General features: G+C 41.3%; 1 protein-coding gene across 2 annotated transcripts in view; it reads left to right on the top strand.

Annotated features, from left to right (window-relative positions):
- Window positions 1-4,249: 4,249 nt before the first annotated feature.
- MRPS9 (mitochondrial ribosomal protein S9) overlaps window positions 4,250-26,092 on the top strand; it is a 36,819-nt gene continuing 14,976 nt past the window's right edge. The window contains exons 1-5 of one of the 2 annotated variants that reach the window (XM_079972924.1): window positions 4,250-4,406; window positions 12,009-12,188; window positions 21,518-21,580; window positions 21,670-21,700; window positions 23,243-23,322. In XM_079972924.1, the coding sequence (XP_079829050.1) occupies window positions 4,317-4,406; window positions 12,009-12,188; window positions 21,518-21,580; window positions 21,670-21,700; window positions 23,243-23,322 (444 nt within the window). In that variant the 5' untranslated portion in view covers window positions 4,250-4,316. Of the gene's footprint in view, window positions 4,407-4,515; window positions 4,564-12,008; window positions 12,189-21,517; window positions 21,581-21,669; window positions 21,701-23,242; window positions 23,323-26,092 lie in introns of those variants that run through there. The other variant, XM_079972925.1, reaches the window with a different exon arrangement.

Below are 26,092 nucleotides of genomic sequence, written 5' to 3' on the forward strand. Positions count from 1 at the left end.
CATCCAATTTCTTATTTAGGAGTAAAGTACATGTCTCTGTTGTTTTTTTTATAAGGAAAATGCTGTAGCACTGTGAGCGGGGGGAAAAGGAGATCATTATCAGGTGAAGATGAAGAAATGGCCCTGCCAAGATTGGAGGGGAAATTCCTGTATCAAGACAAGAGTAATAGGCCTATCAAGAAAAGTGGCAAAGAGACAATGGACAGAGATGTGGAAGGAATAGCCCCACCAGAACCACCATTCAGTCCCTCCTTATTCAAATGTCAGGAGAAAGCAGCAAAGGAAATCATAGGATTTCAGAGAACCAAAGTTACAGATGGGGCGTCCATACGACAGTACAGTAGTGCCGTTCCGCGATTCTCTTTGTCTAGCGGTTTTTTCGTCTAGCCAGAATCTTAGTCTTAATCTTGAGCTTTTCTTGTGAATGGCTAATGTCTGTCCTTGTGAGTTGTGAACTGTGTTGTATTGCTTGTGGCTTGTACGAGTCCGCTGTTTTATTTGATTTGTTTTGTTTTGTTTTGTTTTGTTTTGTTGTGTTTCATGATGGGCGTAAAGCCGAATAAACATTTTGATTTGACGGCTTAGCGGATTAGCGCTATTAGCGGTTTAGCGGCTTTTAGCGGCTTATCGGATAAGCAGCTTAGAAAAAGGGGGGGGGAAGGGGAAAAAACCCGCAGGAACTCGCAAGACATTTTCGTCTTGCGAAGCAAGCCCATAGGAAATTCGTTTTGCGAAGCACCTCCAAAATGGAAAACTCTTTCGTCTAGCGAGTTTTCCGTCTTGCGAGGCATTCGTCTTGCGGGGCACCACTGTATAACGTTGTTATCAGAATCATATTTATTTTCAGAATGAGAGGGAAAAAGATTTGAGAATTGTGTGGTTTTATCATTTTGGCTTAGGATCTGTTTGGCAGAGAAGGGGCAAAGACCAGTCTACTCTATTTTTACTTCTCTGAACTGTTTTCTGTAACAACGTCTCCTACAACTCCCTTCATCCCTGACCATTGGCTTTGACGGTTGCAGTTGATGAGAGTTAAGAATCCCACCAACACAGAAACTGGAGAGCCACAGGCCTTTCTCTCCTGCCGCTGCATGAGGTAGCTGACCTCTGAAATCAACAGTGACCTGCAGCTTCAGAACTCTAGAAGGGGCCAGGCACGGATTAGATCCAGAGATGAAACTCGATGACCTCCAACACAAATTGGAGGTCACCCATCTTCACTGTTTTGTAGCCTAAACATCATGCAGGTTTTCTTTTATTCAGTGTCACAAGCTTGTAATGTTGGGTAAAGGTAAAGGGACCCCTGACCATTAGGTCCAGTCGTGGCCGACTCTGGGGTTGCAGCGCTCATCTCGCTTTATTGGCGGAGGGAGCCAGCGGACAGCTTCCGGGTCATGTGGCCAGCATGACTAAGCCGCTTCTGGCAAACCAGAGCAGCACACGGAAACGCCGTTTACCTTCCCGCCGGAGTGGTACCTATTTATCTACTTGCAATTTGACGTGCTTTCCAACTGCTAGGTTGGCAGGAGCAGGGACCGAGCAACGGGAGCTCACTTTGTTGCGGGGATTCGAACTGCTGACCTTCTGACTGGCAAGTCCTAGGCTCTGTGGTTTAACCCACAGTGCCACCCGCGTCCCTCTTGTAATGTTACATTTATGCAAAAATGATAAAACATTGTTCTTTTTCTGTGCCAAGCATATTTTTTTAATTGTAATTGCTGTACACTTGAAACAGAAAGAAATCCTCTGATCCAGATATTGCATTCTTGATCATTAATTCTCTCTAGGCTTGCAATCCTAGTAGGGAAGAACCTGAAATTGAGGTCTGTAGAAAGGGCATTTGAGTAAACCAAAACCAGTGTACAGAGCTCACAGATAGGTGTGGTGTCATTTCTGAAAAGTCAAAAATATTCAAAGTAATCAAGGAAATTGCACATTGAATAAATGTTGATTTTTATCAGTGCATGCAAAAGAAATGGCAGTTTTTAAACTAACTACCTGCGTTTGAAATCTTTCCCATTTACGCAGGCACATTTGAATTTGCAGCTGGCTTCCCTGGCAAGAGGGGCAGCCTATACAGCAATTGGAATGACGGAGGCGTTGCTGGATGTAATATGCACTGGTCATTCTTTCTAACGGGAAAGAGGTTTGCACTCAATATCCCCAGACAGAGATTGTACACTACATTTAGCTGCAATTATGCAGTTAAGATGCCAACATCTTCTGGAAAAGGGAGAGTGAATATATTGGAAATAGTGACGTGGTATTTGGCTGTAGATTGGATAACAACTGATTGCGAGGTTTTTAGATTTCATGTTACTGCTTCCCCATCTGTCTGTAGGTTAGAAGGCATGTGCTCTCTGAGCCAGAGCCTTTGATTTATTATTTAACAGTGGTACCTTGGGTTGCAGACACTTCAGGTTACAGACCCTTCAGGTTTCAGACTCCGCTAACCCAGAAATAGTACCTCGGGTTAAGAACTTTGCTTCGGGATGAGAACAAAAATTGTGTGGTAGCAGCGCAGCGGCAGCAGGAGGCCCCATTAGCTAAACTGGTACCTCAGGTTAAGAACAGTTTCAGGTTAAGATCGGACCTCCAGAATGAATTAAGTTCTTAACCCGAGGTACCACTGTATTTATTCAATATATGCTGCTTTTCGACCTACAGGTTCCCCAAGCAGCTAAAGTCCAATAAAATTATTATTTTAAAAATCAAACAACTTAAATACATATGACGTCCCAGCAGGTTGCACCATTTTCTGGAGGTCAAATCAGGCATTTGATTAACAGTCGCCACAACATTTTGGGCAGTATCTGACATTATTCATATATAGAGTAGATCCACTGAAATCAATACTGGATGTCACTCATTGCAGAACTATGGATTCTAGAAGCATTTGTTCTTCACTTTGCTGCAGTTCCATCTTGCAAACATGGATAAATCCAGGTCTGCTTAGCATACCATTAGTGGTAAATTGTTTGAAGATTTTGTTTTTTGGAATTTTAATACAGACATCATCTGCACTATTCATTTACACACTATACACTGTACTATACACACTATACAAGCAGTACTATACAAGCAGTATTATACCACTTTATACAGTCATGGGTCTGTCCTCCCCCCCCCCCCGAATCCTGTAGTTTTTTAGGAGTGCAGAAAGTTGCTATGGTCTCCCTCGTTACTTCACAGAGCACCGGTTCCCAGAGTTCCCTGGGCCGAAGGATTGACTGTTAGGAAACAGTGTTGGTAATAAATGTTGAGTGACTATTAGTGGCTGTTTTTCCTTTTCAATGTTGCATCACACACAAACACACAAAAAAAAGAATTTCAACTAAGCGGGGGGGGGGGGAGGAGATGCTGACTTCATTACATTTGGGCATTTTCCCAGAATGCCAACTGACCCCAAGAAGCACAAATTTTATGGTTCACGCAAATTTGCATCCCTTCTTGCACATTTCCAGGTTTAACTCAGTCCTATACTCCTAGGCAAATGTGAATAAGACGGGAGCCTTAATTTACCTTTTCCCAGCCCTGAAACTACAGAGTGTGTATCCTAATAAAATGAACAATAACAAGACACGAAGAAGCATTGGAAGCACGTTCCCCACCCCCTCAAAGAATTCTGGGAGCTGAAGTTCACCCTGCACAGAATTACAATTCCCAGCACCATTTAACAAACTACTGTACCTAGAAATCTGGGGGGGGGGGGGCAGAAAACGTGCTTTGAATGCGTTTTAAAGACACAGTATGTAGGTAGACACACCAGCCACCTGCAACCCTATCTACTTTTTTTATTGCAGAACTACTGAAGATCCAGTCGGTTATCCATAGATGTTCCTTAATAATGCTGAATATCCAACGGCTGGGAGATTACACAGCAGCCACTCATTATTTTTCTTCTAAAAATCTGGCAACTGCGGACAGTCCTGAAAAAATAGCAGCCTTTCCTCCTTCCTCGGGGTTCTGCGGCTCCCCGGGGTTCAAAACAGAACCCCGGGGGAGCAAAATATATATATGCTGCTCCCCTTCCCACTCAGACTTATGTTGCACGCGCGGCTACATAACTATGAATAGCTTTGCCGCTTCACAGCTCGAGAGTCACATGACTCCTCCTGAGGGCGGAGCGTCCTCTCTTCATCCCTCCAACACTCCCCCCGCCCGCCCGCCCGCTCGCCGCGTTTTGCGGCCAATCAGGCGGGACGTCTCCGCCGTCGTGCTGCTGTGTGTGCGACAGTTGGAGGACCGCTGAACGGAATACGGCAGATAGGGGAGGGGTCTCTCCGTTTGCCCCGCCCTTCTCTCCCTTAGCAAATATGGTAGTGGCGGCGGTTGGGCGCGTGCTGCTCGGGAGCCGCGCGTGGAGCGGGGCGGTGAGGACGGGGAAGCGGTTGGCGGGGCCGAAGGTAAGAGAGAAGGGAGGGAGGAAGAGAGAGAGAGCGCGGGGGGGGGGGGAGGGGAGTAGCCGCTCACGTAAAGAGCTGCCGGTTTCTGAGCGCTCGGCGGCGCATGCGCTGTTTTTTCTCTCCCATGCCACCTCCCCCCCACCAAGTCCCATGTGAGGTAACTTCAGTCCCCGAAATCTTTCCTTCCTCAAGGTTCAGAAAACATTGCTCCGTAGCCCGAAGTTGACTCGAGTCAACTCGCTTTCTGCCTTCCCACCTCGCATGCCTGTCAATAGGTTTATGTGGCAGGGCTGTGAAATGCCTGCGGTCGTACTTTGGCATTAAAGTCACGGCTCTCTCTACACAGACACACACATAGATACACATACTATATGTCTCTGTGTGTGTATACACACACACACATTGTGTATGTGTACATACACACACACACACACACACAGTCATAACTCGTGTTTCGTTAGGTTCATGTTGCGCCTTTCCGGCTTGCAAAGGCTGCAAGTGTATATTTCCGGGTATCGCTGCATGCGCAGAAGCGTTTTGCGCACTTCACACATGCGCAGAAGCACTCTTATCGCGCTCCACGCTTGCGCAGAAGCGCCGCTCTAGTTGCGGACATTTTGGGGTGTGAACGGCACCCCGGAATGGATCGTGTCCACAACTAGAGGTGCCAAAGTACATCCAGTCAGATGGGTGGGGTACAAATACATTATTCTTTACACACACACAAATTTGCACACATACATGGCTTCTGTGCTGTTAGGATAGGAGTTGGGCCTGCAGTCACATCTGGAAGACCACACGCCTCCCACGCCCATCATATTTTTATATACAAACGTTGTGTTCGGCTCCTTATCACAAGGGATCCCTGTATTATTATTTTTTGTGCTGTGGAGCAACTTCTTTATTTTATTTTATTTTATTATATATACTTTTCAGATATATACATTTCACTGTTTTTACAATCATTTTGACATTTTAAAACTTGACTTCCTTTCTCCCTCTTTCTGCAGTTCCTTAAATTTATTTTTAACATCTTACACATATGCAAATTAACTTATTTATCTTCTTTAAATATATACAGTACTCTTATGTAGCTGCAGGTTATTACAATAAGGATTATTACAAATGATTTCTGTAATTGTGCATTGCAACAATGTAAAATAATGAAATGCAATTAAACCATATAGGCTCACACTAATGAGAGAAGCCCAACACTACTCAGAGGGTCACAGGCAGAAATGACACGGGTAAAGTTCATTCTCTTTTTGACGATGTATTTAATCAATAATAATAATCCAACTACACTTGGATTCAAGAAAACTATTCTCAGTCCTAAATCAGGAGGGTCAGTGTGGTATAATGGGTAGAGTGCTGGATTATGACCAGAGAGACCCAGGTTCAAATCTCTGCCTAGCGATGAGCTCACTGGGTCACTGTCCTAATCTGCAAACCAAATGTTTTTAAGGTATAAGGGCAAAGGTGCGTGCATGTTTAGCCCTGGTTTAACTGGAAGAAGAATAAGGAGGGGAAACCATCATGAATCATAATGGATAATAAATGTGGTGGTTCTGTTTGTGAATATGTCTCATCTGTTTGGGTATACTTTGCTTTCAACTACAGATAAATTCTCAGCTGGGCTCTCCCATCAACCAGTTTCAGTTTTGCATAGTTCAGCTGCCACCACATCATAGCCTGGCAGGGTCAGGAGCCCCCTTGATCTCAAAAAAACTTAACTAATTTATTAATTATACCACCCTCTACCCGCAAGTCTCAGGGCAGTTCACAGAATAAAATCAAAATATAAAACCACCCAATACATAATCAAAATAACAACAACAACCCAATACCCCCCCCCCCCATTTTAAAAGAGCATAGGATCCTTAAATCAATAAACTGATTTGAGAAGAAAGAGGGGAAGAGTTGTAGGAGAGGAATCCCCAATAAGGTTCACACAAGAGCTGTAACTTAACAACCAAATGGGTTTCCGGTAGTTATACGCAAAGGGTAAAGGTAAGGATAGAAAGTATAACCATACAGAGTGGTCTCTTGAAAAAAGACTGAGTGCTGCCCTTCCAATATAATAGGGCTTGTGCTGCATCTGCTGGCTCCTTTGAAAGCCAGACCCACCACCTAGCCTTGCCAATTTCCAAAACAAGCTAACTGCAGTTGAGAGCTCTGTTCTTCTCCTGCTTCCAGTCTCTGTTGTAGAGGGAGCTTCCTTCTTGACAGGCAGCTTCTAAGGCCCAAGCTCTCAAGCCTGCCAGAGTACTTCATTGCAACAGAGGAAGGATTTAATTGGAGCTATTGGGGCATCTTTTTCTTTCTTTGGGGCTATCCTAAACACAGGTTTTTGTCTCTTGTAACTGAAAAAGTGGGCGGGGGGGGCTTTTCAGGTTGCAGAAGGTGCAAGTGCAGGTCATGCCATTGCTCACCTGCACACCTGCTCCGCTAGGCAGAGGAGAAGCCAGAATTATACCGCAAAGTACCAAGACCAAGTTTAGAAGCCAACTTTCCTTTGCTGCAATATATGGCATCTATACAGCACAGAAGAAACCCGGTTATCATTATGCAAAAAGGACTTGGGATAATCCAAGGTGTGAGACAAGAGGGCCTGTACTTGTGTTGAACAACATGTATCATTATTTACTAAAATCACATTGCACAAAATACTGTAGGAAGATAGAACTTGTAGAACTTGTAGAACAACAGTCAAAAACTGTATCTACTGTGTTAAAAATATGGGAATGTAATGCCCACTATTTCATCTGATTTTATCAGACTTTGACATTTGATGCTGGAAAAACAACCTAATTAGATAGAAAGATTAATAAAAACCAGAAATATGAGCAGTTACAGTGGTGCCCCGCAAGACGAACGCCTCGCAAGACGGAAAACCCGCTAGACGTATTTTCCCTAGCTTGCTTTATTTAATTAATTTCTGTCCCAGAGCAGGGTCACCTAATGAAATAGAAACTTGTTGCATACTGCTATCGTATCACGTGACCAACACTAAAATTCTCAGCATAGTAGTACCTAACTGTTCCTGCAAACAGCACAATCAATGCTGACTGCGCCTCCTCACAAGCCCTCCCTACCAAAAGCATCAACAAAGAAATGAGCTTTTAACTGGTAGCTAAAACCAAATAAAATTCGTGTCCGTCACATTTGAGGTGGGTGGGAGGGAGGGAGTTCCAAAATCCAAGTGCCACCAGAGAAAGGCCCCTGCTTGTTTTTTGTTTTTTTGTAATATGTATAGGCTTATATTGGTAGGATCTGTCTTACAGTGGTGCCCCGCAAGACGAATGCCTCGCAAGACGGAAAACTCGCTAGACGAAAGAGTTTTCCGTTTTGGAGGTGCTTTGCAAAACGAATTTCCTATGGGCTTGCTTCGCAAGACGAAAATGTCTTGCGGGTTCCCCCCCCTTTTTCTAAGCCGCTAAGCCGCTTATCCGTAAACCGCTAATCCGCTAAGCCGTCAATGGGCTTGCTTTGCAAGACGAAAAAACCGCTAGACGAAGAGACTCGCGGAACGGATTCTTTTCGTCTTGCGAGGCACCACTGTATCAGTCCATTGGTCCATCTAACTCAGTATTTAATAAAAATAATAATAATAATTTTTTATTTATATCCCACCCTCCCCAGCCAAAGCCGGGCTCAGAGCGGTTAACAACAAAAAAAGTAACACAGCATTCTAAAATCAATTCATTTTAAAATCAGTTCAAAATCAAATTAATGGCAACCATTGGGCTAGAGTTCTGTGAGGATTACCAAAGGAGGGAGTCAGGCTGTGCCCTGGCCAAAGGCCTGGTGGAACAGCTCTGTCTTGCAGGCCCTGCGGAAAGATGTTTGTCTGAGCTTTCTAGCAGTGGGTCTCCAGGTGTCTTCACCAGCCTTACCTGGAGATGCCAAGGACTGATGCATGCAAAGCAGATGCTCTCCCACTCACCTCTGACTCTTCCCCACTTAAATTTTGATTAATACAACTTATGCCTTATATTAATGAATGGATGCTTACAAGTCTGGGGCCATAATAACGTTCAAGGCAATGCAATATACAAAACTGTACTACCAGGATGAACAGACGGGACACTGGTCTTTAGTTGGTGGACTAGGACTTACTACCAGGTTGTGACTTGACCTAAAGTAGGTTGCAACAGCAATATTACCATCATACCAATATAGCCATATTCTAGGATTGCCATACGTCTGGATTTTCCTGGACATTACTGGGATTTCGGGGGGGGGGGGGTGTGTGCGGATTTCCGAAAGGCAGTTCTTTGTCCTGGATCTTAGGAGTCAGTTGAAAAATCTTGTTTTTTGGCTCAAAAAAGCTCAACAACTTTGGGGTTTGTCTAAAAAAAGCGCAACTATTTTCAACATAATAGTAATAAATTAGGGATCAAAATAATGCTAGCAGTGTCTTGCAGCTTTAATACAGAATTACCTGCAAATAATTAAGTAAACATCTCTTACTGTAAAATCCTATGCTTGTCTACTCAGAAATAAGCCTCTTTGAGTTTGCTTCTGTTTGACTAAAACATAATGTGTGTAGGTGGTTCCCTGTGTGGACAATTCACCTACAGGGGTTGGGTCTAAAAGCATGTGTGTGCGTGTGACAGAGACAGAGAGAGCACTCTCTCTTGCCTATTCACCAGCTTCTAACAGTTTCAGTCTAGCTGGTGGAGCCTGTAGGGGGGAGCCACAGTTTATGCAAAATCTGCCTTCTGAAGGCAGATTGATCATCCTGCTAATGCTCTGCTTATATATTTCTAAGTAATGCAAATATTACAAATACACCATAAACCTCCAGTGCCCTTCTCATCCAAATCCCTGGTGTTCTGCCTCTTGAACACCTCATATCTTGGAACTAGGGAGCACGTGACAATACTTAAAAGTATCTGGGCAGGCTAATGTATTTATCTGTCATGGATGAAAAATACTATCCAGGTTAAAAGAGAAAAGCCAAGAAATCACTTTTCCCAGTACCATTTTCTATTCCTGGAAAGTGGGAAGAGCCACTGAGCTCTGCCTCCCTAGGACTCATCACTGTCCTTGTTTCTGCAGTGGTTTTCAGACCTTGAAAGCTCATATTTAACTACATAAAAGATGGTTGGGATATCACCAAAGAAAAGCTCTTGTGTGGCATCAGGACAAGATGCCATTGGTTCTATAACTGGGGCTTGCTTTTTATGACAAAGAGTGCTACTGGTAAGGGGTAATACAAGGAATTATAGGAAGGACACTTTATTTCTTTTGGCATGAGGCCTTCGTTTGTTGCTGTTGAAAGGCCTTGATAATTCGGTTAGAGTGTGTTGCTGATATCACTAAGGTTGCAGGTTCAATGCCCGTATGGGACAGCTGCATATTCCTGCATTGTGGGGCATTGGACTAGATGATCCTTAGGGTCCCTCCCAACTCTTAAAATTTTATGATTCTAAGAAAGACTATGGAAAATATTTCATATCTGAATTCAGCACTTCAGCTATTGGACAGCAAAAAAGGCCAGAAACTTTAGCTTGTGACTTGTTGGGAATAGGCTCTCTTTTGAAATCCTTGGGACTTTCTTTTGGGTAGATCTGTATAGCTAGACACGCAAGGCACAGAACTCAAACTGAAGTAAGAATATGTGTCACATTGTAGCCTAAAAGATTTGACCACTAGATGGCCAACTCCTTAAATTGCTCTCTAGCAAAACTGTTGAGTAGATCTACAAGATTTTACCTTCCAACTTCTTTTCCACCCTCCCATTTATTTTTCTTGTTTCTTTCCAGGGAGACAACTCCAGTAATCTGTTTATGGAATAATTAGACTGCTGAGAAGCTTTGTTAATATGAACACAGGACAAATAAAGTAGTGCATAAGGATGGCTCTTTGCCAAGCTTGAGCCATTACTGCTTTGCCAGTGATTCTTCTGTTCCTTTGGCAGAGTGCTTGATTGAAATTACAGTTGTCTTACCCACTGATTATCTTGGTAAAAGAAAAACAAATCTGTCTAGCCATATCTTACAGGATTCCATAAAAGCCAGAAGATAACTGTCTTTTGGACCATTGTTTTGAGCAGAAATTGTATTCGCTAGTAGGCATTGATGGCAATTGCACTAGGGTTTTAAGAGGGAGGAAGTAAATTGCTCAGCCAAAACTGTCAGCCAGGCTTTTAAAATGGGCTGTCTTAGTCAATATGGTAGGCAAATATGCTAAAAAGCTTTGAGTCCTCATAATCTGAAGTTTTAAGAATTGGTCAACATTTACCAAGAACGGTGTAGAATTTCTTTAAAAATAAGTGTTTGCACGCATGCATTCAATACAGTATATGGTACTAAGACTGTATTCTTGTAAATTAGTTACACTGAGTTCAGTGAGACTTATTCCAAGTAAATGTGCTTATGAAATGCAGCCTTAATATATTCTCAGTGCACTCAAGAAATATATATTTCTATCATTATTTTTTTTACATCTGTTAGCTAACACATGAAAGAGGATGTGAGCCAGATTGGATTTGAGTGTGTGAAATTTGGCCTCTTGAATGTCCTGAGTTTCATTCGCTTCTGAAAAATCAGGTGCATGAAAATATTGAAAACTAAGTAACCTGTTTTACTGAAGGTGGCACATAGAATTCTAGAGGAGTGGACTCTCTTTACAGCTCCTTTTCTCTTCCTTCTTCCCATCCCACCCCTGTTTTCTTTGCCAACACTTACCATAAGTGACCTAGACCTATCTTCCACCTTCCTTATCTGTGTTCTTGCCAGAAATATCATAGGAACACGTTACCTGATTATTAGTTATATTAGTTGCGTATATGTAAATAAAATACGTCTTGTATGTTTAAAGGCAAGCATTTTGAAAAAAAAAACCAAATGATTACTTGCTTCATTGTGACATCTGTCTCAGAAAACCAAGTTTCTCGGAAAACAATAGCCCCTAATGAGAATTTATTTACAGAGCAGATGCCAGATATTTACAGAGCAATAATTAATCTTGCCACATCACTTCTTTTATAGAATAGGGCTTTTCTTCTTCTTCTAGAATAGGGATGTGGCCCCTTCAGATGCTACTGGGCTATAAGTCCCATCATCTCTTCTGCTGGCTGATGCTGGTGGGAATTGGAATCCAACATCTGGAGGATCACAAGTTTCCTACCACTACTTTAGAGCTTTATGTTTGAAAGGAACAATGAAATTTCACTCAGTTCATATAAATCACAAGCTCCAGATCCCTGGAAGTGTTCCAGTAGTATTTAACTGGAAAATTAAGTGGATTGTCTTATGTTAACATGTATTAAATTTTAAAATGTATTGGAGTTTAAGATGCATTTTAGCTCCACAGCAATAGCCCTGTGAGATGGGTTATGCATTTGGGAAAGTATAATTTATCCAAGAATTCAAGTGAGCTCACATCTGTATATGTGTTTTTCTACAGTTATATCCTGCCTATCTATCTTCTGTCAGTGAAATAAAGGCAGCATAAAAAGAGTTCCCTGGTAGTGTCTCTACCAGGCACTGAGGAGTCCAGACTCTTAGCTTCAGCACAGTTGCCGGATTCTATGCCTTGATCCATGCTGTCCTTTTTATTTTGAGGTTTGTGATCTGTGTTTCCCTTCCCTAGACATTAAGACTGATCTGCACTACCACAACAGTGCAGAGGAAAAATGTTGCCGCTTCAGGACCTGAAAAGTACACAGAAGCTTTTATCAAAAAACAGACTGAAGATTTCAACATAGGAAAGAGACATTTAGCCAACATGATGGGAGAAGATCCAGAAACTTTTACCCAAGAGGATATTGATGTAAGTATGGTTGCTCAGTTGGAGAAGTAATTTACTGCAGGGTTTCAGAATTGAAAGCTCTTTGCTTCAGCATGAGCCCCTCGGCTCTCCGTGAATTTTAATCGAACTGTCAGCGTACAAGCGAATGCTACTATACATAGAAAACATTGCAACTGTGGCTCTGAATAGAGATTCTACCCCTACTACTGTGCGAGGTCAGACACCACACTGCAGAACTCTATACTATACCTTGCTAAAGCACAGCAGGTTCTTTTTAAAACTACTAATGGATAATCCCCTTGATCTGAGGTCGTAAGAACCACTATCAAGGTTTATATAGCATTTGGAAGCATTTACCCGTAATTTGACCTGCTGGGTAGACTTATGCTGGGGTTTCATGTATGATACTATAACAGCTAGCATGGCAAGTGACCTTTTTCAACACTTAGGGCCAACACTTGGGTTGCTACTCTGCATGCTTATTTTCGAGCAAGACCTACAGGAGGTTATTCAGAGTAAACATGCCTGTTCCGCTTTTGATTTGTGACTTCAAGTACATATTTGACATTGAGCTTTAATTCTTTCTGGTTGCCCCTGTGTTAGGTGCTTTGCTGATCAAATAAAATAAAAAAAATCATTGGAACTAATATTTCCTTCTTCCCTCCAATCTAATCTCTCCCACCCCACCACATTCTACCCTGTGTTATTTTTTGATGGTATGGCACAAAATGTCAGTAGTTGTGAGCCATTGCAGTTTAATGTAACTTCCACATAAAGAAGCAGAATATCTCTGAATACTTGGTGCTGTGATGAGCAAGATGGAAGCACGTTAACTTACCTACAAATGTTGGAAAGCAGGCTGTGTAGGTGGCCATGGTTGAAAACAAAATATTGCACAACTGTTCTGATCTAGCAGGGCAATTTTAATTCTCCTTGTTGTTTCAGTTTTTTAAAATAGTGTTATCTTCCCTCTTGGTCCTATCCTTTTTCCTCATTCTTTCCAGAATGGCACATGCACCTTGCTGGTTGGTTCTGCAGTGTACAGCCAAAAGCTCTTGTGCTACTGGGACAAAGGGAGAGATTTATAATATGCTACCCCCCCCAGTACAAATTTATTTATTAGACTGGTTCTAGTTTTGACCTCCACATTGCATGCCTCAGCATGAAGCCATGTTTATATGGAGTTGCATTGATCTCTGAGCAGCTTTGATGTAAAGGCACACACTAGAGAGTCTGTGTCAGCATTAAAAACCTTATGATAAGCAAGTCAGTTCTTTAAGCTTGAATTACTTGAATTTCCTCATGTTTATTAACTTCGTTAAGGCTAACAGACCAATTCAATGCTTGTTGACCTCCCTTGAGATTGAAGGGAGATTGTTAAGATTTGGGGCACAGATTTGGCTCTGGTAAATTTAAAATGGTGGATGATTCCGTAAGCCCAGTGCCAAAAAATCTGGAACTCAGACTCCTGTGCTACTCCTAACAATGCCGCTGGTTCAAAACACATACCAGGACGCTTTTCTCTCTGATCCTAGGTAGCATGTGCCACAGCAGCCAGGAGGTGTTAGTGATGTAGCCCAAACAAGTCAGTGATGACTCCAACATTCTTTCTGCAGAAAGGAAGACTGGCCTGGAAATGAGGGTATAACAACTAATATGTAGGATGGAAAAGCTTTGATTTACACTAGCCAGGGGCAGTTACTCCAATTCATCCTGCAGTGGGAAATTTCAGCAGCCCGGACAAAGTGATTGCCAACATCCCTATTTGAATGCTGGGACTGGTAAAAATCAAAACGGAAAGTGTTACTTTCCCTTGTGTATTTGCAAAAATAGGGAACGAAGCAGTGGGCGAGAATGGGGCAGTTGAACTCATTCCTTGCCTTCTTTCTTCCCTCAGTCCCCTAACTTGGTTGACTGCCTCTCCCTCCCACCTTTGTAAGGGATAAGTTCTGATCTTGAAATCAGGCCAAGGAAAAAGCATTTGGGGAAGAGATCATTCATTCATTTTGCAGGGAGGAGGCATGGGTAGAGTGTGGAACTCTTTGCTCTTTTCTCTGCAAAAAATGATCTCCCCACCACACTGCTGCTTTTATATGTATTTACTAGTGCCTTGTGTTTTAGAACACAGCTTGCCTCCAAACAGTCTAGTTAGATAGACTCTTAAACTCACAAATGTCAGTTCTTCCCCAGCAGTTCTTTCCAATAATATTAGATGCTTTGAGGGGGGGGGGAGTCACCTGAAACTATATTGAGCCCTAATATGACGTAATCTTAAGATCCTGTACCAAACCCCAACCTTGTGGCCAAGAAACACAGGAGGTTTTAGATACAACTTTGTGGATTAGGAGTTAGGCAAACTACCTTCTCAAGAAAACTTTTCCTCGAGAAAAATGAGGTATATCCTGAAAAATCTCATTTTCTCCTTCTTGCAGATGTCAAGTATAAGACCAGTTCAACACGTTATCTTTTTTAAAAAAAGAGAAGACAACAAAGAACAACATTTTACTTAGCAAAGCATAGTACTTGTAATGCTTGTTCAAATAACATCAGGTGTTGTAAATACTTAGGCTGTATAACAGTGTCTGCTATGCATAATTAAATTTCTGTTATAAAAATATAAAAGCCGCTTAGCACTGGCAGCAGAATTATCAGGCTTTACACTTGGAATGGTAATAATTCCTTCTGATGAGTACTTATGCATCTCCTGTCGTCTACTGTTAATCAGTGTGTGTTGTGCATTTCCAAAGTAGACATCCTAGGGTTCTTTTTCTTACTGGCATTTTGGATGTGTGTGTTTTGAAACAAGTCATACAGAGAAATATGTTAACGGGGTTGTCATTGTGTTCACGAGATATTTTTTTGCGCAGAGTAGTGCTTTCCTGGTGGTTTTATTTTTTAGAAATAAAAAGTTAAGCTATAAATTACAACTGTGTGTCTTTGGGAGAGGCGGGGGGACTCCAGTAAATTGATATATAACTCTGCAGAAGTCTACCAATTGCTTTTTAATTGGTATTATAGACCGTGCTCTGAAATCCGGATGTTTTATTCTCCTATGTGTGAATATGCAGTATGAAGTTTCTCTAATTGATTCGCTTTGCCCATTCCATTTGATGTATCATTTTTCACAATATTTCATAATTTGTGCTCATTTCTAATGAACAGAGTCGTTAGGACAGGCATGTCTAAGTACAACTGACAGCTAACATTAGGTGCCAGATGCAGTTTATAAAGCTATGTAGAACTGTAGAGAACAGTTTAAATAAATTAGCACCTGTACATTAGTCTCACTTGCTGGTAATTTATAAGCGAATCAGTAGAGATGACATTTAGGTAAGTCATTGATCAAGTTAACAGCTGCATACCCGCTGCCCAGCTGGGATACCTAATTAATAGAGATTGCAGTCCTGACCTAGTGCTTTTCCCTGGGTTGAGAATGTAATCCTTTTATTTTGTGATTTCATTTTTAATGTATGGTGCAAACACACCTTAGCTTTGAACAGTTGGATGATATTAACATATAACCATTCAAAAAAAGGTAGCCCTACCAGTACCCAAGCCAACTTGGAATGATATTTTATAATCCATTAAATGCAGTCACATCATCCTGTTATTTATTTTGGACTTCTGTTGAAGACTGCTTCCTTGTTCAAAGCTTGATAAAGAAAGGTGAGAGTTGTTGGTATATGTGAGCGCTAAATAAGTTTGTGGGTAGGGTAAGCCAAACATCTGGATTGTACTGATTTGCAGACTGCCTGTAGCATTTCATGGAATCGTAGAACTGTAGATTTGGAAGGGACCATAAGGTTCATCTAGTCCAATCCCCTTTTCGCCCATTGTGGGGCTAGAACCCACAACCTAATGCATAATGACCTAATGTCTAATGCATAAATGTAAAACAAATGTTTTAAGAAACTAACTTCATTGACAAATGCCTTTTTCCAAGAGGCAGAGCAGCATAGTTCTCTCTGACGAATAATTTTATTGCGTAAATCATATTAATTAAAAGGAATAAAAGGTGTAGGGAAAGCTTCCTTTGCTCCAAAAGAACATGTCTCTCCCCTGCCCCCCCTTTTTTGCTGCAAATCTACCAAGGGGGAGGTTTATGATACCTTGATTTTTATTACAAAATATAGAGTAGCTGTAGGTTGCTTTTGAAGGGAGTTGGAAGAAAGTTGGAGGAGATGTTGTAAAGCCTGTTGGCTAAAACTCATATTTCAGAAGAGAATAAAACATCAGTTGAGAGACTCCTATAAGAAAGCATGAAAATACTTTAAATTTTTATATATTACCTATACATTTGGCTGGTAACATAACATCATTTTTTATACCCAGTTCTAAATAAAAATACTGGGGTTCATGCAGTTATGTGATGATATCACCTGGAAACAGACATCAGACCTAGTTTGTATTTGAAAACGAATTATGTGTCTTCCTCTTGATAACATTTGATAACATTTTATTGAAGCCAAAGTATCTATTTTCTTTTCATGTGAGGCTATAGTAATTCCTGCTTCCTTCAGGATCCATCAGAACATGTGATTGCAGCTCACTTAAAAAAGGGTACCAAAGTCTACATTAATTTTACCCTTAACGTTTATCCAGAGTAACGTTTTTGTGTAATTTGGGTCCTGAAAATATGGGAGTATATAACCCCCGCAGCAGTTTTAGCCTACCTATTCATCTTTCTTTTCTGCTCATATTTGATTTGGCATGTATAGGTCTATTTCTCGAGATCCGTTTCAGCTGAATGTTCAGCATAGCATAAGCTGCTGTCTCCCCACCCCAATATCAAATTGGAATATAAATAATAATTATAAAGGAACACATTTTTATGAAACAAATCAAACGCAAATTAGACGAGTACATATTACTAACTTTACAATAAAATAATATTAGGTCATTTAGAATTCTATAGCCCACCTTCAGACTTAAGATAAGCTCTGCTGCTGCTTGCACATTTATCCAAAGACGAGATAGACAAGTAAAAAACAATCAGATTAATCAAAACTGAAAAACTGTGTTGCCATAGTTGCATATGAATCTAACTATTTTTTTAAAAAAAATGTGACTAGTATTGAATACATATGCATTAAACATTTGGTAATTAATATTTTCAAGACACCTGTAATTTGCACTGGATGCTTTCTTTCAGCTTCTTTAGTTGTTTGAACAGAATTATTTGAGTGGTAGTCAACTAAGCCGTACTCAGTGTAGGCTGTTTCAATTTGTATAAGCTGCCTTGAGTTCCAATGTGAGGAAAAGGGGGGGGGGGATATAAATAAATAAAGTAATAAAATAAGAGAAATTACTGAACATGACTAAGTTAGGTCCATTAACAGTAATAATTTTATTACTTATACTCCACCCATCTGGCTGGGTTGCCCCAGCCACATTAACGGCAGTGGGATTACTTTGAGTAAAACTTACTTGAATGCCACACCTTTTCTTTAAAGTCTTGATTAAAAAATAAATTAGAACTTTTTGGTGGAGAAGAAATGAGAGGTGAGTCATCAGGAGTTTGTTTCTTTTTCATAGAAGGAATAGACTTAAAAGTGTTATTTGTAGAGTGATGGTATGCATTGGTCAGCTCACCAGCACTGCTCTAGTAGCTACCTTTTGGAAAACGTGAGGCACCTGTCTGCTACTGAAGTCCCAACCTCTAATCTTGGCACAGCGTATTTTGTCGCTTTTATGACCCTAAGACACTTGGAGAAATACATGGGCCTCCAAAGATTTTCATCATATTAATACTGAACAACATTTGTAAAACAAAGCACCTTCTTGACTTGCACTTGTGTGCCACAGTTTCTCTCTTATTTCATTCAGCATCAGGATCTTGCATTGCAGCAAAGATCACATCTGAAGCTGCCCTGAGTTTAAGGAGATGGTGTGGTGAGCTGCTTCTGTAAAGCACGGTCTTCATAAATACAGATGTCCACAAGAAATCGGGCTTTCTGCTGCGATTTTAACCATTTTAAAGTTTTCTTTAAAAAACAAAAAAGTGTTGTGGTCTGAGGGCACCAATTGCAGTAGCTTTGCTGAAGCTAAGCATCACCAGTGACTGGACCGCTTAAGAGCCCTATAGTACCTTGGGCTTCATGGTGACACGATATGAATGAAAACATTAGAATTTTCATTGGAAGCCGCATAATAAGGTGAAAAAAGTCGTGGATCTGTGGAACAGTAACAGGGTTCTGACTTAAGATTTCAGCATCCTAATAGCACTAATTGAAGGAGTCCTGATGATGGCACATGCTGGAGCAAGTTTTTTTATTCTAGCATTGCACAGTAAGTCACCTTTAGGTCGTTGTCCTTTAGAGTGCCATATGTTTGCATGATAGATATGAGCAGCACTAGCAGCTGGATCTTCCTGTGCCTGCAGTCTAGATGAACATGTCCTCCTTGCTATCTCAGATCACCCCAAAAGTATGATTTTAAGGTTGCAGGTTAGCTCAGGTTGAGCATGATAATTTAATTCTCAGGGTTGTGAGTTTGAGCCCCATGTTGGGCAAAAGATTCCTGCCGTGCAGGGGGTTGGACTAGATGACCCTCCTGGTCCCTTCCAATTCTACCATTCTATGATAAACCAGCAGAAAGTTTTGCTGTTGTCGAATCTTTTTGATAGAAATTTTATTGGAAATGCCTTACTTGGGATTGCATGTGCATGTGAATCCATTTTAGCCATTTGGTTTCAGTTCAGATTTTCAATGAGGGTCCAAGTGGATCTCTTACCATTCAGTGATGTGGGAATGCTACCAAGAAAGAAGCAGATCCTTGAAAAGTCTTGTGCAGAGCACTCATAGTTTGTGCTCATCATTGCCTTCACCTCGTTTTCTACCTCTTTAGCATGTACACAGGCAATATTCCGTTCTACTTTAATTACAGATATGTAACAGTCAGTGTTTATGCTCTTGTAGCTGAAATTATTGTTTGAATCATCAAGCAGAAGCTGGCACTGAAGAGACTGCTTAATAAGTATACATAGTCAGTCCCAGTATTCTATAATATATTCTTTTGATATGTTATTTTATATGGTGTTTAATATCCGTTGGCTTGCAGTGGGTTTTTCTATTGTCATTATAATTAATCCCCATTTGTTCACAAATGAATGTTCACCTACTCTATATATGTACAATATCCCCATTGACTAACAAATCGGAATTCATCAAGTCACTAAGAGAATCAAAATACTATTCCAGAAAATCAAGTTAATCCTTTCTGTTTGCTGCTGAATTCTCAGAATTTCTGTTTGGAATGCCAATAGGGTATTAATAAAGTAATAGGTGAGGTCTTTATACACTCCACGCATATTAAGTGGGTTGATAGCGTTGACAAACCAATCTGTGTCCACAGAAAATATTATCAGTGTGTAATAGCCTTGAGTTAATGTAACCAGCAATACAACACAATTCTTCAGAGAGAGAAATATTAACTGCAGACTTGAGACTTTTTCTTCTCATTGTAGACAAATTTTGCTTGCACTAGTATTTCTTTATGCAACAGTTCAAGGTTCAGAATCATAATGAATTTTACATAATTTTATGTAACCTCTGTGCTACATTGTAGCACAGGTACGCTATATTAGATAGCTTTAAAATTATTAAGATGTCATACTAGATATCTTCCTGGCACACCAATGTAAACACATTAGCCCAACTCAGAGCTTCATCCACTCTGCTGACATGGAGCTCAGAGCTATTACGGACTTCCTTGTTTGCTGAAAAGTTGGAAATAGCTAGCACTTGCAAGTGCTTTCACCTGCAGCCTGAACCAAGTGGGGAAAATGCATGCGTGTGCATCAGACCTTATGCAGACTTGAGGTGTCACAGAGTTGGAGCTATTTTCTTACAAGTTGATCTCAATGGGTTGGATCTAAACTGTTGGTGGATAGAACTCACTGGCAAAACCCACCTCCCACTCTTCATCTGGAGCCTCCACTGGTTCTGTGTTTCCTCCATGAAAAGACCATGTCTTTCCTATTTAAGGATGGGTGTCTGGACACAACACAGTGAAATCAGGTACTTCTTTCCAGAAGCATACACACCAATCTCTGAGCGGTGCGGGGTTTCAGGCGCTTACCCAGGATTTGGTTTCCTTGGAATGAGGGATAGCTGATACTGTGGTGTCTTTAAGATATAAGGTTTATTTACACATATAAACAACCTAAGCTTATGATGGAGGGACTCAGAGCATTAACACCCCAAGAGGGTCTTGCTTCTCTCATAGCTGCAGGCTTTGATTCAAACAGGAATCAGGCATGGTTCTGTCTCTCCCAGCTGTCTGCCCTGCAGAAGCTAGAAGCTTCTTGCTTCTAGCTCGCACACACAAATCCCAGCCCTGGCCTTTGCCTTTCTGACTCCCAGTGAGTTGAGGGAGGGGGCTGTCTGGCACAGAGCCACTTCCTTTGTTACCTTAATGGCCCATCCCTACTTAGATTTTAACCCTTACTGGATCCAGGAATTAGAAGGGACTCAGGCATATAGCCTCCCTCCTGCCCTGCAACTCGCAACAATGCAAATCATAAAATTGGTGATGATAAAAAAGGCAGCAGCCAATAAGAGTGTATCAGGGCCAGTTATTTTGACCTTCTAGAAGTCACATGATGTGGATGTACTGATGCTTTAGAGGAAGTTGCCGCTGATGTCAAGGATCACGATAGGGCTTCTCCTCTCTCTGGAAGCATAGGCCAAAGCAAAATAAGATTGTCTGGCAAACTCCCGCTGGCTGTTGGTAAACGACATTCTGTTCCCTTCTCCAGCATCCTAAAGCAAACAGAGGGTATTGGATTATACATGTTCCCAAATTAGGACGGTAGTGTATGAGTTTAACCTTGACAGTTAATATTATCTGAGTTGATGAATCGTAGGCAAATTTATGTGGCTGGCTGAAAGGAGACCATGATCTGCCAGTAGACCTCAGAGTGATTTGCAGCAGATTGACAAGTGTTTCTGTCTCCCAATCGTTGAACAATGGCAAGAACACAAAGGGTACTTTCCATCCAAAATAAGACTGCTGAAACAAAGAAGGCTTAGGAGGAAATCAGGAGTAAATTTGTGTGTGAAAGGACTGTGAGTTTTGTTCTGGGGCTTAGCATGTGCTCAGAGGCCTTGCTTCTCAATAAATACTGTATGTTGGTCCATCTGCCTCTCCAGTGGTATTTTTTATCTACCTCAACTTGGAGATCTAGTAAAAAGAAAGTCAAAGGGTAGAGATCCCACAGGCATAAAGCCTACCCATCTCTCTGAAAGATTTCCTGAGATGAGAGCTGTAATTTATGACTCTTATTATCATCAATAAAGGGTTTTTTTGTTTTTGATTTTTAACAAATTCTTATTTTTCTCTTCTTGCAGAAAGCTATTGCCTATCTCTTTCCTTCTGGTCTGTTTGACAAAAGGGCCAGACCTGTAATGAAGGTAAGAACATGATTCAGTGCTGTAGATATAAAGAGAGTTTTTGTATAAGTTGTGCTAACATTTATCTATTTTATTATATTTTTAAACAGCATCCCGAAGAAATGTTTCCAAAGCAAAGAGGTATGTGGAGGTAGACTGTGTATGTGAGACCACTTAAGTTGTTTTCTGTTATGTTCACATGTACACGAAAGCTGGGATACAAAAAGCTACTAAATGTGCATCTGGAATTTTGCCATGCCCACTGGGTTTTTATATGTTGTGGGTGGCACTGTGGGTTAAACCACAGAGCAGAAGGTCGGCAGGTTCGGATCACCGCAACGGGGTGAGCTCCCATTGCTCGGTCCCTGCTCCTGCCAACCTAGCGGTTCGAAAGCACGTCAAAAGTGCAAGTAGATAAATAGGTACCGCTCCGGCGGGAAGGTAAATGGCGTTTCCGTGCGCTGCTCCAGTTCGCCAGAAGCAGCTTAGTCATGCTGGCCACATGACCCGGAAGCTGTACGCCGGTTCCCTCGGCCAGTAAAGCGAGATGAGTGCAGCAACCCCAGAGTCGGCCACGACTGGACCTAATGGTCAGGGGTCCCTTCCTCACTAGGAAGCAAAGATACCCTTGACACATCACAGACTGCTTCGGAATACCTGTTTCAGAAGTGGCTTGCTGTGTGTCAGTGGGGGTTGAGGATATAGTAAAAATAATAAAACAAGTTCAATACTCTTTGGGTATGCAGAATAATTTGCCAGGCCCTTTGGATCCCAGGCCATATTTGTGTGATTCCTTTATTTGTTATTTTGCTCTTCTTTTAATCTTCATATGGTCATTTCTCAGTTGACCAAAGAGATAGTGAAATTTATTGGCGATCGTAACGAAAATGTAATATTGGGACAGCGGAATTCCCCACCTTTTTAACCTTGCAGGTGGTGGTTAAAGCTTTCTGCAGTCACTAATCAGTGTTTATATCTTATCCTTAAGGTTCACAAATCTTGGCCCTTAAATATCTTGACTTTTTAGATTGAGGGAAACGGTATATGTTTTTAAAAGAGCTGACCACAGCCTGTTGCTGTAGTTGCAGCTCTATATTGCTGGTATATCTTTATCTAATCTGGAGCTGCACTTTTCATACCAGTTCATTCTTGTTGGTTTCTCTTCTGTGTGTGCTTTGCTATAATTCCCTATGTAAATGTGCCTGATGCCAACTTGAGGTTGCAATACAGAGCATGAACACTTGGAAGCAAGTTCTATTTAGATCAGTGGGAGCTAGTATTGGGCTATATTATAGAAATAAGCATATTTAGCTGCAAATAGATAAGGCTGAGGTAGTATGTGCCTTTTTAATATGCTAAATGTTCCTATAAATGCTTAGTTTCTGTGACCAGTAAGACCAGGCTGAGAGGTAATAAGCTTAGAGTGAAGAACTGTCACATATTAGACAGGATCATAACCTTAGCATGGTTAAGCAGTGGGATAAATTATTAGTTGAGATTGTGGTGGCAACGTTGTCTTTTTATAAAAAATTAACAGCAGAGAATATCCTGGCATTCTCTGAACAGGGTGGGAGGGGGTTCTGGGTGCTGCATGGGGTTTTATTATTCCTGTTTAAACTATAGTTTGTTTTTTAGACTTCTGTGATTACCATTACATTTGCTTCCTTGTTTCTTTTCCTTAAGCAATCCAGTGGGACAAAGATGGCCGCCCATTTCACTTTCTCTTTTACACTGGCAAGCAGTCCTATTATTCTGTAATGCATGTAAGTAATCTAATGGTTTTTTCCTAGTGGACCAAAATAATTGTCACTTATTACATAATGTGTATGTTTGTCGTAATTTTCTTAGGGCAAACTCGTTACCAAAGGAAGGAATGACTATTAGCTTTGGTTTCCCCCATAGTTACTAAACAGGTCTTGCTACGAAAGAATTTCAGGCTGTGATAAGTAAAATACTAACCAAAGATGACCAGAGGCAAATTCGTATGGTAATCCTTTTTAAAATGTACAGTATTCTTGAAGGAAAGGAAAGTTGCAGAAGGCAGCTAGATGTTTCTTATTGACGGCCATATTAGATAATGTGTGAAGCAGGTTTAAAGCTTTAACTTACATTTCCTTGTAATAGCTTGACATTTGAGCACACAGGAAATTTGCAAGAGGCCAGTGCTGTGTTTTGACTGGCAGCTATCCTACCCTTTCAAACATGAAAATTGATGTGCGTTCCACTGGAGTTCACATTGCTTTGTTTAAAATTGGGGTCCTGAGTAAATCACTAGCCTCAACCACTTTTGCATTTTTTTACTCGGAGGCTACAAAGAACAGCCTCTCCATAGAGCATGGGTACTTTGTGGCTCTCAGTTATCTAGATCCACTTTGACACTGACTCGATGCTGGTACAAATCTGGGTAGAGAATGTGGGAGCTACCCACATGCTGTTGCCCACTACTGCATTGTGTTAGGATATGAACATCGGTAGTGGTAGAAATCCTAAGCCTCATGCCTGATCATTGTGGTTGTTGTGTTAGTCCTTAGCTTGTCCTTTCTTTCCTTTTTTCTGCTGCCTTTGCACATCTCACTTCACACATTAGGTGGTCACTAAACAAGTGAGCTGATTTCCCATCTGACTTGTTTTGTTTGCTAAGCTGTAAGAAATCTAGCTTTAATTTTATTCAATTGTCCTGCATCAGTATGGTGAAGAAAGTCTGCAGCTGCCTATTTTTTTCTTTTAAGAACAGGCATTTATGAACTTACAGACAAGTTCCTTCCCCAGGTCCAAAAGAGAATGACACCTCTGAAGTGTGGGCATGGGATTAAGGTTTTTTTGTGAAATTTGCCAGAAATTGTAAAAATTAGTAGGTAGATTAAAAGTCTGTTCAAGTACTGTCCAACACTACCCAGTAAGGTACAGGAGGAAACATCTCTCCATGCCTATCAACTGTAATCGCTAGGCATCAGACATCCGTGTTAAGTAACATTATGTCTGCCTAGCTTGCCACAGCTGAATTTCTGGATTAGATGGAATTTTGGTCAGTCCAGCATGGCAATTCTTAGTTGAGCCCATGCTGTGATTTCTAGTGACATAACAATCCACTAAAGCGTGGGTAGCTAATATAGTGCCCTTCAGATATAGCAGGACTACATTTCCTATTATTCCTGACCATTGACCATCCAAGTTGTAGCTGATGGGAGTTGGAGTCCAAGAATATCTAAGGGCATCACTAAAGAATCTCTGAACCTATTTCCTACAGAAGGAAAATATGGATAGTATTTGATGCATGTTGTCTATTTGTAGAACTTGATTCGCTGACTTTTTGGAAGAATCTAGTACAGTCATGCCTTGGGTTGCAGACGCTTTAGGTTGTGCGTTTTCGGGTTGTGCACCGCGCCAAACCTGGAAGTGCCGGAATGGGTTACTTCGGGGTTTCGGCGATCACGCATACGCAGAAGCGCTAAATCGCACTATGCACATGCACCAAATCTCAACCCATGCGTGCGCAGACACGGCGCTGCAGGTTGTGAACACTGCGGGTTGCGAACGTGCCTCCCACACGGATCACATTCGTAATATGTATATGTATATGTATATATGTAATCTGATTGATAACTTTTCAGCCTGGTGATGCCACTGAACTCTTGTTTCCCTTGGTGTCTACTTCTGGTTGCAGTACCATATAGAGGACTTCCTCTGTAAAAACAAAAACAAAAAACACTGTGGCTTTACTGTGCATTTTAGAATTATCTGGTGTGTGTTTGTACTCCACACACCCAAAGGACAAAATCCCCACTTGTCAGGTACATTTATTTCTGTAGAGGGAGAAGAGAGGAATTATTTTTTCTTTTGGTTGACCTTGGGCAAATGAGCTTCTTGCCCTGGCAGAAATGAAATGAATGATAAATGTAGAGTGTGTCTTTGCTGAGTAATGGAGCTGCAGCGTAGGCTTTCCAGAGAGGTTTTCTCCTGCACAGCCTGAGGCAGCCTGAGGACCCCTACTGTTCATTTAAATAGGTATGTCAAATCTGCCTCGAAACGCTGCTGGTTTGATCTGTGGTAATATTTGTGAAGGTTCCATATGGACTTGAGCCCCCTGCAGTGCTAAGAAATAATGTACAACGCTTCATGGTGCAGACGCAAATTTTCTCTGAAAAGGGATGCAGCGCTGCGTTTTAGCTGTCGGAGAGGATGATGGAGCTGACGCGCTAGGCCTGTCAACTTGTTACACGGATGGGTTGCACGCAGAGAGGCTGTGGAAAATCTGTGCCTTTTAGCTTTTCTACTTAATCACGGTTGTAGCATTGCCTTTAGACTGTATGCTACATTAATTCTCTTCCTGCCTTCTGCCTTTCATCCCAAGTTTCACGGAAAAAAGTAAAGCATGCAGGTCTTGTCGAGGAGCCTTATCAAGCAGCTGTCATCTGACAGGCCATTTGCATTTGTTTTGGCTGAAACAGAGCAAGCCAAGGGCAAGATGTTTTGTTGCATTCCATCATAATGAAGAAATTAAAAAAAAATATTACAAGGCGCCCAACTTTTATT

The sequence above is a fragment of the Podarcis cretensis genome (genome assembly GCF_951804945.1).
Source record: "Podarcis cretensis genome assembly, chromosome: 4".
Lineage (NCBI taxonomy): Eukaryota > Metazoa > Chordata > Lepidosauria > Squamata > Lacertidae > Podarcis > Podarcis cretensis.